At 37.3% G+C, this 12,447-nt stretch overlaps 2 protein-coding genes across 3 annotated transcripts in view; one reads left to right on the forward strand and one right to left on the reverse strand.

Annotated features, from left to right (window-relative positions):
* LOC121730546 (lachesin-like) overlaps positions 1-12,447 on the forward strand; it is a 34,148-nt gene that overhangs the window by 5,080 nt on the left and 16,621 nt on the right. Inside the window, exons 2-7 of one of the 2 annotated variants that reach the window (XM_042119640.1) lie at positions 5,015-5,139; positions 5,459-5,565; positions 6,060-6,245; positions 10,448-10,640; positions 11,072-11,200; positions 11,647-11,766. In XM_042119640.1, the coding sequence (XP_041975574.1) occupies positions 5,070-5,139; positions 5,459-5,565; positions 6,060-6,245; positions 10,448-10,640; positions 11,072-11,200; positions 11,647-11,766 (805 nt within the window). In that variant the 5' untranslated portion in view covers positions 5,015-5,069. Of the gene's footprint in view, positions 1-5,014; positions 5,140-5,458; positions 5,566-6,059; positions 6,246-7,952; positions 8,035-10,447; positions 10,641-11,071; positions 11,201-11,646; positions 11,767-12,447 lie in introns of those variants that run through there. The other variant, XM_042119641.1, reaches the window with a different exon arrangement.
* On the reverse strand, positions 6,253-8,401 carry LOC121730545 (sodium-dependent noradrenaline transporter-like). The gene has a single exon (XM_042119639.1). It carries the CDS (start codon positions 8,341-8,343, stop codon positions 6,511-6,513), a length of 1,833 nt encoding a protein of 610 aa, XP_041975573.1. The 5' UTR covers positions 8,344-8,401; the 3' UTR covers positions 6,253-6,510.

Consider the following 12,447-nt stretch of genomic DNA (forward strand, 5'->3'; position numbering starts at 1 on the left):
GCAACTTTATTTTAAACAGCTGCAAACTCTCAGTGAATTCTGATTTACTCGGTTGGTCACAAAAGTTGGTGTTTTTTGTAGGATACTTCGCAAAAAATGTCGAATAAGCTTTTACTTTTAACAATGATTACGTCATATTTGTTTTTTTAGTGACGAAAGTGAATTGTGCAAACTGTTACGTTGGGTATTTTTAGCTGTTTCCTATATATTATTTTGAATATCGAATATTTATTTAAACCGGCTAATGCTTTGTTCAAACCTACGCGACCAGGCGACTGCCAAGCGGAGCGTCAAGTTGTCAAATGTGTGTTTTGTATGACAAAAAACACATTTGACAACTTGACGCAACTTGACGCTCCGTCACTGACGCGTAGGTTTGTTCCAAGCTTTATAATTGACGTTAGTTATTCGAGGGCTTCGTAGCTCTCTTGTAACCTGTACAGCCAAAATTGCTTGGTTTTTAGTTTGATACGTGTCAATGAGAGTGAAAATAGGCAAAAAAAACTAAAATGTTTATTTTAAAAAATCTCTCTTTCTTTCATATATCAATCGCAGTAGTTTTAAATAAATTAACCGGTTTAATGCCTCAATGTTCACCATCCTTCATTCGGATAAACCTTTTTACACATGTCTGAGCAGACACTATTTAAATGTTAATTTGCGGTTGACCTACGCCAAAATAAGTATCCGCATATATCGGCCACCGCAATTTAAAATACGATCTATTTTTTTATAAACAAGTGTATGCCATCTGTGATCGTAGTGCCAATTAAAATGTTTTTGAAGTTTTTTTTTATAAAATTAGAGGGCAAACGAGCAAACGTGTCAACTGATAGAAAGCAACTACAGTCGCCCAAGGACACTCGTTACATCTGAAGAGTTGCAGGTGAGGTTCCTTTTAAAAGCACTATTTTGAAATGGATAAAAAATGGTAAACTCGCGTGAGCGGCGTGAGTGACCTGATCTAAAATTCGTAAGACAGAAGGGAAGAACGTGGGGTGTATATGTGGGAGAGCCATGCTTCGGCACGAATGGGCCGGCTTGACCGGAGAAATACCACGTTCTCACAGAAAACCGGCATGTAACAACGCTTGCGCTGTGTTTTGCCGAGTGAGTGAGTGTACCGGAGGCCCAATACCACGTTCTCACAGAAAACCGGCATGTAACAGCGCTTGCGCCCCCCTCCCCTATTCCCTTCCCATCCCTACCCGCCCCTAATACCCTATTTCCTCTTAAAAGGCCGGCAACGCACCTGCAGCTCTTCTGATGCTGCAAGTGTCCATGGGCGGCGGAAGTTGCTTTCCATCAGGTGACCCGTTTGCTCGTTTGTTTCCCGTTTCATGTTATAAAACTAACATTTTATAACATGAGGACAAATTAACATTATCGAAGTTATGAGTCATAATAATATAGTCTCTAAAAATCCCGATCAGATTCAAATTACGATCAAACTTCGACCACAAAACACCGAAAATTCACGGACAAAGTCACAGCTTAGTCACTTTTATAACAAAATCGTCGCATCGTAAAAACGTTGCAAAAGCAATATCAGTGAAGTATCTAGAGAACCATAGAACTTATCTCGGTGATATTACATTCAAGAGTTTCTATACAATAAGTGCGCGGTCGAGACCATTACTAGTAGTACTTCCAATATGTCGCACCGCTGTATCGATACGACTAAACCGAGGCTCGAATTTTTCTCCGCATTATCGCGCCTTTGCGGAAAAGTAGTTACCGGTTTGCGATGACATCCCCTACACTACACTTTCGGCATATGCACGTTGTCGTAACTGTGAATCACTATGGGCTGATCGAATCACAGATAGTACCTTTATATCGCCTCCACACGTTTATACCGCGATGACGTAATAATACTTGTAACTTTGACGTTTAATTTTAAATGTAATCAGTAGAATTTCAATATTCGCATTTTAATTTATAGGTACGTAATTGTTTATTGGTTGTACTTACATTTCGGAGGCATTACGTTTCCGGAAATTATGATTTTAATTCAATTCATATAATATAAATCAAAATCATTAAATTATAAAAACATATCGACGCCCCCACCGAATAATCGGACAATGTGCTATTGTGGGGTTTTTGCTGTTATGTGATTTTTGGCATCTAAAAGTTAAAATACATCATGTGATTTTTTTTCAGATTTTTTCTATGGATAGTTACAAAGATATAAAATATTATGTGATTATTCCATAACAATACTTAAAATTGTATTTTACACCAAAAACTGGGCAATAGGCTATTGCGAAAAAATATGTTAAAACGATTTAACGATAAACGACTATTGCATGATTATTCGGGTAAATACATTGCTGCCTACTGCACACTTCCACTCCTGCACATCTCACTTTCATACTCCTTTCACTCAGGTAGCCGCTGATCACCCGCCTCGGGTTCCCCAGACACCTAACTTCAGTTAACCGAACCTTTACAGCTGGCCACCAAGCATTGTCGAAGGCCCCCTTTGTGTCCAGCGATACCACAACAGAAATTTTCTCCTTCCCTCTCTTCTTTCTGATGTGGTTCACTTACCTATAGAGGGCGTCTTCGGTGCACCCTTGGGGCATAAAGACATATTGGTTGGGTTTTATTTTGGACAACTTGTAGAATCTGATTCGGACGTCCATCATATATCGCTGTGATCATCTCAGTCCACTCACCTCCAGCCTGAAGTCTCAGACCAGCATCAGATCAGTCATCGCAGAGGTTTACACAGGTCCCAAGAGTCAGGAATGGTCAGACTTTCTTCATTAAAAAAATTAAGAATGTCTGACTGTCTCTGGCAAGCTTTTCTGGATGTCTTAAGTCGTCATAGCCGGAAGAACGACCAGCGGTTGTTTTGGAAGACATCAAGTGGTAAAGTTCTTACTAACATTCGTTACATTATGTACATTGCTAATATTTTTATTTTATACTTTAGGGTTATTGTAGGAATCCGTCTTCTTCAGTTTTCAGGATATATAACCATATTCTGTTTCGATTCTTGTAATCCACATGCGGGTTTTCTCACAAACAAGGATGTATGGGCATTGGGAAATACTTGCTACAAAATCGTGACCGATAAGCAGCGAGATCTGTTACAAATTAACGAGAACGTATTTAGATATTTTCTTCTTTCTCAAAGACTCCTAAGAACTGCTTAAAACTGTCACGACAGCACTTGTTACAGTTTCACGCCTGCAAGCAGCTGTCAGACAGTCAAACATTATTGGTGGAAGTTGTCCTGCAGGTTCTAATGGGACCCAATTCAGTATTTAATTAGGAATGCGATTGCTTGCTACTACTGGTAAAAAAAGTGGGCCCCGTGCGAGTTTCTTACGCCGGTTCTTCTCGCCGGGATAGTTCCCGAACCGGTGGTAGGCACCGTAGCTAATATTAACATTCTGAAAGTATTTTCTTAAAATCTACTCAGAAATAAAACATTTTTATTTTATTATTTTTATTTTTTATAATATGTGCTGTTATAGTATGTTGTGTGAATATTGTATTGTATTGTAACTTGAGAAGTTTTTAACATAGTTTTGATCCTGATGACATTGAACTGTATTACGATGTAGATAGAAGTCGACGATTAAAGCACCGTCATATAAGAAAGGCCTACTATGCTCTCGGAAGACTATCTAAAGCAATTTCCTACAATTATCATTCATTTTATTAGATCATAATATGATATTGATTATTGTGACACCAACTCTAGAGGCGTCGGTGGCGATGAGGGTTATCATTAACATTTTAGTTAACTGCAATGATTATAATAATAATAATAATAATAATAATAATAATACTCCCCACACCGGTTTCGGTGAGGGTGGCCGGTTTCATTGAAACCAGACCAGGTATGCAGGAGTAATTTTATAGTGCCCAAGTGTGTGCGCAGTACACAAGAGCACTCTCTATTCCTTTACTCTCATAACCCAGTGGGACGGAAGACCGACACGACTGGCGAGAGATCAGGCGCAGGACCGACTTTTTACATGCCCATCCGACGCATGGATCATCTTACTTGTCAGACAATCAGGTGATCAGCCTGATTATAAGTACTATTAAAATGATAGACCCAGTCTCCAGAGTGTATTTTTTTAACCTAGAGCCGTTTCAATTGCAAGAATGTCATTTATGTCATCAAATAATGAACGTATTAAAAACAAAACTACATATTATTTTATTTTACCAATAGTAGAAAATCATTGGAATAAACGACAATGACGATAATTGTAAAGTGTACAATATTTTTTAATCACCGAATAGTAAAGTAATAGATGTTCACCAATATTCTTATCCCAAACAATTTCCCCGAATAATATTGCAATAAGATATTATATGTGCATTTTATTGCAGTCGAAACGCAAAATTACCCGAATAATCATGCAATAGACAATAATGATTAGAGCTTGACCTACTCCAGAACGATAAGTTGCGTTTTGCTTTATTAAAAAAAAAAACCTTCGGTGGTAATTAAGTGTTGTTATGATAGCAAGATAGGCAAAAAAATTAGCTTTCATTTGAGATATAAAAAGTTTTCGATGGTTTTTTTTGACCGAGTTATTAACAAAAATCTGTTTTTCGGCTCTCCTGAACATTTTCAGTTTTACGATTGTCCGGTTGTTCGGTGGGGGCGTCGATATCTCTTGCACGCACGCACGCGCGCGCGCACACACACACACACACACACACACACACACACACACACACACACACACACACACACACACACACACACACACACACACACACACACACATTATGTATGTTATGTATATGTTGTAAAAACTTAAATGACAATTCATTTCAGTTGTTTTTCCCCCTTTTACTTTGTTAATTATTATGTAGTTTTTGTTTTTTTTTTCATTTACTTTTATTTTGTAATTTTGTATGTAAGTCTCTGTATATGACCTTGTATTAATTCTTCCATACAACATTTTGTCACATTAGGAGTTAGAAACGTATCAGCCTTACGAGTCTATTACTTACCGAATAAATTTCTTTGCAGCCTCATGGATATAGGGGGATTTGGGTTGTGACGGCGCGCGGGATCAGAGGGAAATATGCAGCAACCTTGCTGGTTGCTATATTTTCTGGTTATTTTCATACTAGGCCTCGACACGAAGCTCGTAGGTGAGGCTTAGGTTTTATCACGATGAATATTGGATGTGATTGGACATTTCCAATCACACTTTGATTCCAGTTTCAATTTGATGGCATATCTCAAGATATAATAAGTTATCTTTATTCAATGCTCTTTGAAATCCTTTAAAGTACTCAATAGAATAACAGTAACTAATAAATAATAATGGTAATTGTTAAAAAATATATTACTCTATAGGATTCATATCATATCATTTAAATATCATTTGTTACATTTTCAGTGATTCACATTATTTTAAATGAATGCATTTAATTTATGTTCATTACTTAAATGCGTTATACATTTCAGGACTGGCGTTTCAGCCGGAGTTTGTAGAGCCAATTGCAAACCTAACAGTACCGGTAGGACGAGATGCAACATTTAGATGCTTAGTACAAAATTTAGGCGGATATAGGGTAAGTACAATATTGTGTACTACACATTGTGTAGCTAGTTTGTATTCGTACTAAGAACTTGGAGATTTTACTTTGGTAATTCAAAAGAATAAATTGGTTACGGGTTAAGAGTTAAGACTTAAAACTAACAGTCAATATTTTGCCTCGTGTAACAGTCTCTGTACAATGTACAATGATCAACAAAAATGTGACTTTAACAATGCAAAAACGATTAAATAACCGATTGTTACTAAAGCAATTTTCTTCTACGGTGATTTAAATTCCTCGTCTAATATGTTACAAAAGTTGATTGATAAGAAAAAAATATGTGTGGATCACTTTGAAATATTAGGAAAGTACATTATTTAAACATTCATAACCAATAGCATAACTTAAAGCTTTGATAAGATATATTATGCCCTATATTAATGAGGATAAGAATTTGAAAATGATTGACATGTCAAATTAAAGTGCCCCTTCGCAGCTGCATTCCTAAGTAATCAATTAACTTGCAGGTCGGCTGGGTCAAAGCGGATACAAAAGCGATTCAAGCAATACATATACATGTGATAACCAATAACCACAGAGTAGGCGTATCCCATAACGGTCAGACAGTGTGGAATCTGCACATTAGGAGCGTACAGGAGGAGGACAGGGGGCAGTATATGTGTCAAATCAATACTGATCCAATGAAAAGCCAGGTATTAACATATTTTTATTGATAGCATAATCCTAACAGGACATTTGGATGTTTTGCTTTGTTGTTTGAGTAATTAAGGGTTACGAACGAAAAGAGGTGCGATGCGATGTCATCGGACTTTTTTTGTAAGTATTGTTTTTATCCGTTGCCTAGTTCTCTCTTTAATAATTTTACAAAACATAAAATTGGATATTATAACCTCAACGTATAATTTGACTATTGCTTATTATGTTTGAAGTTGTTTAAAACTGATAAGCTGATGAATATCAGTTGGATGTCAAAGCGTTCCATTTAGTCTTGTAAGATAATGAATCTTCAGAGTCCGTTTTCTTATAACTTCTCCTAGCAGATACAGCTTTTTTTCTATAGCCATGTATTCTGACTTGTCTGTATAGGAATTCCCGCGTCATAATTTCGGGTACGAACATTTTTCTACTTCTAAACAACACTTTGTCTTTGGGACCCCAGTTTTCTGCAGGTTCAAGTATCTTAGACAATTTTCCCCGAGAGTAGTAATATTGAAATTCTACAATCGCGCCAATCAGTAGGAGGAGAACATATAAAAAGAGTAGAAACCAAAATAGCGTTTCATCTACTGTTGCCGAAATATTTTCCATGAAAAAGGAATTCTGGAATTTATTGAAACATTGATTGGTGATATTAAAATAAATAAATCCTAGTAAAATTATTGGATTAAACAGCCACGATAATCTCCAAAAATGACTAGCTTTGATTCCAATCATGAAAGTGATATCGTTGGCGTGGTGTCTGTAACCGTACACCCAATACAGTGCAAAGGAATACAAAAACGAGTTTCCTATTTGAATTATTGCGGTGACATCGGCGAGGACTTCGGTTAGATCTGAACAAACGAACGGCCAAGACAGAGCCGATATAACACAAATCAGGATGGCTGAGTACCATAGATTAGCTCTTTTATCGTCAATTTGGGTCACGACAATATGATCGTACAGGAACATGTACAAAATCCAAACACTCGTCACTAAACACAAGTAAATCGTGCCGTACCATAGAAGAGACCAAAACGATTTATTGCTGAAGTAGCCCAAGATCTCGCTCACTTCCGCGAAAGCGTCGAAAAAAGTATTGTTTCCCTTTTCCAAAATATTTCGTTTCTCGCCGTGGTAGAAGAACATAGATTTTATACCGTTGAATAAAACCAGGCCAAGCAGAGAGGACGTCATCGAAGCGAATAATGTAGGGGAGATTGCACTTATTGTAGCCGGACTTCGAAAAGGTACGCCGCGTGTTAGATACCCGATGACGCCTACTCCCGTCCCGCACGTGAGCAGGCCCGACGTTAAAATATCTAAGCAAGATTTGTAGTTTAATTTATCCCATTCGATAACTAGGCCCGCAGAAAACCAAGCTCCTTCATTCAGCAAAGAGATACATAGTAAAACGAATACGATAATAGTAAATGCAATTACGAAACTTTTAGCAATAACTCCGTACAGACGATATCGTAGGACGCATACGAGGTACAAAACTAAGCTTGTAATTATTGTACACAGTACAGTTCTCCATGCGTACAAACAGTTGCCAGATTTCGTCGTGTAGTCTCCGATTTCTCGGTCGAAGAAAAGATCACTGGCGGTCTTTGTATGAATGCAGCTACTGCCTAAATTCAAGCAGTTTTGATAGTCCGACACGTTGACATATTTAACTATACACGGTAAGTTTTTAAATTCCTTGCAGGAGACCCATGGCGGGCTTCCGTATACCGAATAAAATGCATACAGCAGGTACCAAGAAGACACAACGTTGAGGTATATAATCTTCAAAATCACCATGTATATAGAAGCGTAGCCGGCACCTCTGAACAGCGGAAAGAATTTCCATATATCGAGTGCATTGTTCGTAGTATATTGCACCATACATATCTCGGAATATACCAGAGGTATACCGACGAATATAATTGATAAAATATACAAAACCACATGCAAGTGAAATCCATTAAATGACAACTGTACCGGAGCAAACACTATGGAAATTTCATTTATCATCCAAGCTGTCAGCATTAATCTGTATGTGCCATAGTTGATTATTTCTTCTTTGGATTCTTTAGTTTCTTTCATGTTTTATAAGTGTATATTTTTATATTATCAGACAAAAAAAGGGGTACAAAAATGTGTGACATGATAAAAATCATGACCATCTAAATTTTTTAAACATTCGGTGATGTCCGTTTTTTAAAAGCGTCCTTGAAACCTTTCATGTTCCTAAAGTTTTACTATACTCATAAATATTCAACTAAGCTGGCTATATAGGTACATATACGTTGCCTACTGCAACAAAATTATAATACTTTTAAAACCATTTGTCCACTTTACAAAGTGTCACGAACAGACCTTTTAGAATTAGTACCAAAGCATCGACTTCAGTTGATCACAATGACGGATGTTTGGCGATATACAGCCTTTCGTGTCAAATGTCGTGTCAAACAGACATATGACAGCTATATCGTGACTATGTGGAAGCTATTTTGTGACAAAATATGACAGCTGTTTGACACGATAATTAACACGATAGACCCTACGGCTACATAGCGCCAAATATCCCTCATTGATACCCTTTATTAATATCCCGCATTGATAAAACATTACAATAAACATTGGAAAGATAAAGTGAATTAAAGTACAGCGGGACGGAAAGCGACGCAGCGGGTAATGATTCGTGTATGGTCCCCCTAAATTATTGCAGTGCGGGGTAATTTACAGCCGGCTGATAACGGCATAAATCCAGTGCAGCGACAGACCAGCTGTAGCATCGACGCTGCCGTCCGCACCGCATGACGCCCATTCACTAATGTTTTAAATATTCTTTCGCTGTTTCCAACATTGTTTCAGTTCGAATCTATGGCTATGATTTGATAAGTGAGTAATGATTGCTAATATTATGGTTATTGAGACGTAGATAAGTCATGGTTTGGGTTATCATTAGCTAATATTATTATAGTTATTGATATTTGGACATTAAGAAGTCCTGGTTTTCATCAGAGGTTAACTTAGCTGGACGCTGTTAACAATTCGTGTACTAACCCACAAAAAATACGTATTGAGTTATGAATGCATTTATGTTCAGAATTTAAAAATATTGTGGGTTAGGACACAAATGCTTTTAACAGCGACCAGCTTACATTAATATGTTCTGTAGTGATTGCCTACAGTGCTAGGATATACGAGTATTAGGCATCTTAAAGTCTATGATAAGCAACACCTCTAGTTCGTAATAATGTCCTCAAAAATGATTTCCAATTTTAGTTCCAACTTCGTATGACTTTTAGCATTTGTGCTAGAGCAATGGGCGAGATAGTTTAAGAAAGTAGACACGTACTTAGGATTTCGTAACGCCAGGAAACGTGCTACGGTAGCGCGTCCTGAGTGATGTTTTATTCAATAAGGATATCTGCAAATATTGTGTTAGCACATCCAACGTTTTATAAGAAATATATCTTCTACTATACATCAATTTTCTTGTCAAATTGGAAAAGGGTAGAAGTTCTAGTCAGTGAATAGTGCAGTCTCGTAATAACCGCTAGGCACATTTTTACTTTTTACTATACTTATTTCTTATAAGGACAAATATAATTACGGCCTTATCAATTAACGAAACCATTTTGTTGTCTTTGTCTTATAGATTGACAACCTCTTTTGTCAGACAAAGAGAAAGAGGATACATACACTAGTTAGTCCTCGTTTATTAATAAGACCGTAAGTGCGTTATACCCACTCAATATCATTCAGTATATCAGTACAGAAATTGCAATGGATATAGTCTACTTGTAAAATATGGCCCTTGGATCGTTACCTAAGCTAATGTTCTGTGAATTATTAGAATTATTTGCCTTAAGCCATGAGCAAATTTCATGTTTCTTTTGTCTTTATTCCTAAGAACTTAGAAATAACTAAGAAATGTACAAGTTGTGTACGAGTTTTATATATTTACAGTAACTAAAAAATTATTGTATTCATTCTCTTACATTTAAATAATATTGTTTAATATTAAAATTATTATATTTATTTTCTTACAAAACTATGTTAATATTTAATAAAATAAAATATTATGTAATTTCTTATCCTAAGTTCTAAATTTAAATCTGTAATTTCTAGTTCTAAATTCTTTAATAGCAAAATTGAAATCTGAAATTTCTTGTTCTAATTTCCATTTACCTTGTTCAAGATGGGTCATTTAGAGGTGGTGGTACCACCGGACTTTATTATGGAGGAGACTTCTGGAGATGTTATGGTACCTGAAGGTGGTACCGCGAAGGTGTCGTGTCGGGCGCGTGGTCAGCCCACACCACGCGTCATGTGGAGGAGAGAAGACGGATCTGACATAGTGTTGAAAGACCCTAATGGCGTTAAAACAAAAGGTATAGAGCAGGTGCTATTCCTTTATACAGCTATGTTATTGTGACGTTGAAGAATAACAAATTGAATGACTGGAACCTGTAGCTTTCGAACAAATCTTTTTACTTTACGTTACGATTACTCAGGCGTCTTCGAGAACTTGTTTTTAATCTGTAAATAATTTTAGACCAATTTGTGCTAGTCTGACCTAAAGCTTGTTTTTAGATTTTTTAGAAATGCAATACTTTGTGTTAGTGATACAGAAGGTAGATATAATTATTAATTATGTACTAACAAAAACTACGACTAGTGCAATTGGGCTTTGGTGTATCAAAAAGATAATTTATTAATTGCTTAAAAAGATAGCAGCAAAGTTAATAACTTGTTTATACTTAGTACTGTATTGACTATAATTTTATTGACTGCAAGTTTTTTATTAAATATTCTATTACAGTGACAGTGTACGAGGACGAAGTATTGACTCTGAACAAGATATCCCGGTCGGACATGGGCGCGTACTTGTGTATTGCCAGCAACGGCGTGCCCCCATCAGTCAGCAAGAGGATCGTCATCAAAGTACACTGTAAGCATCAGATCACTATATAATATAGACTTAATCCATCAGGGCATTTTCAAATATTGGATCAAAAGGATGGTTTCTTTCACAGGACGACATAGGTTTTAAGACTTCTATATTTTGAGGTCAACGCTATATCGAAAAATTTCAGAAGTGAAGCTCTCTTTCATGTTGTACTCACAGTGATCACCAGTGTTAAATTTTCTTCAACACATCTCCACCTACGGTGTTCTTAGATTCTATTTTTGTTCGCCCATTTTTACCCTACGTTTATTAATAGTGACCTAGTAATGATATTGTTATCAAATATAAAAATATATAAAACATTTTAAAACCATTACATATCATCCTATTTCATTCATATCTATTTTATTTATCATCTTATTTCATCAACGCCGGGTATTTTAGATGTAAACCGTCAATTTTGACTACAACTAACTCCTTCTCAACAGTTCACCCGGTCATCCAAGTACCGAATCAGCTGGTTGGTGCTCCTCTCGGCACGGACGTCAGCCTGGAGTGCTACGTCGAGTCCTCGCCCAAGTCCATCAACTACTGGATACGAGATTCAAGTAAGTAAATGACCGCAATGACTATCGACATTTAAGGAGCGAGCACACTGAGAAGGGCCGTGCCGGGGCTCAGCGTGCCGGGGCTCATCGCAAAAATCCACCTCCATACAATTTGTATGGAAGCGGATGCGCGTATCGCAAACTGTGTCGAGGCGCAGCGGATTTCCGCTTCCATACAAATTGTATGGAGGCGGATTTTTGCGATGAGCCCCGGCACGCTGAGCCCCGGCAGTGTGCTCACTCCTTTAAACTACATATTTCTGCGAGTAAAAAATTTAATGGCGTCGTGAAATAAATGATTTTCATCGTTTTTGATTTAGCGGTAACCATCCCAATCGTACGCAAATATGATAGTAGCTACTAGCTACGCCCATTCACTTCCGCGAACGATAAATTATTATGCTTTGTGATAGCAAATTGTAAATAAAAACCAATATTATAATTGTTTTTATACGTGGGAGAGCCATGCTTCGGCACGAATGGGCCGGCTCGACCGGAGAAATACCACGTTCTCACAGAAAACCGGCGTGAAACAGCGCTTGCGCTGTGTTTCGCCGAGTGAGTGAGTTTACCGGAGGCCCAATCCCCTACCCTATTCTCTTCCCTACCCTCCCCTATTCCCTACCCTCCCCTATTACCCTATTCGCTCTTAAAAGGCCGGCAACGCACCTGCAGCTCTTC

This window comes from Aricia agestis, chromosome 9 (genome assembly GCF_905147365.1).
Source record: "Aricia agestis chromosome 9, ilAriAges1.1, whole genome shotgun sequence".
Lineage (NCBI taxonomy): Eukaryota > Metazoa > Arthropoda > Insecta > Lepidoptera > Lycaenidae > Aricia > Aricia agestis.

Bases quoted from the DNA above. Each gene is read 5' to 3' on its own strand.
- LOC121730545 (XM_042119639.1), bottom strand. From the start codon at position 8,343: ATGAAAGAAACTAAAGAATCCAAAGAAGAAATAATCAACTATGGCACA.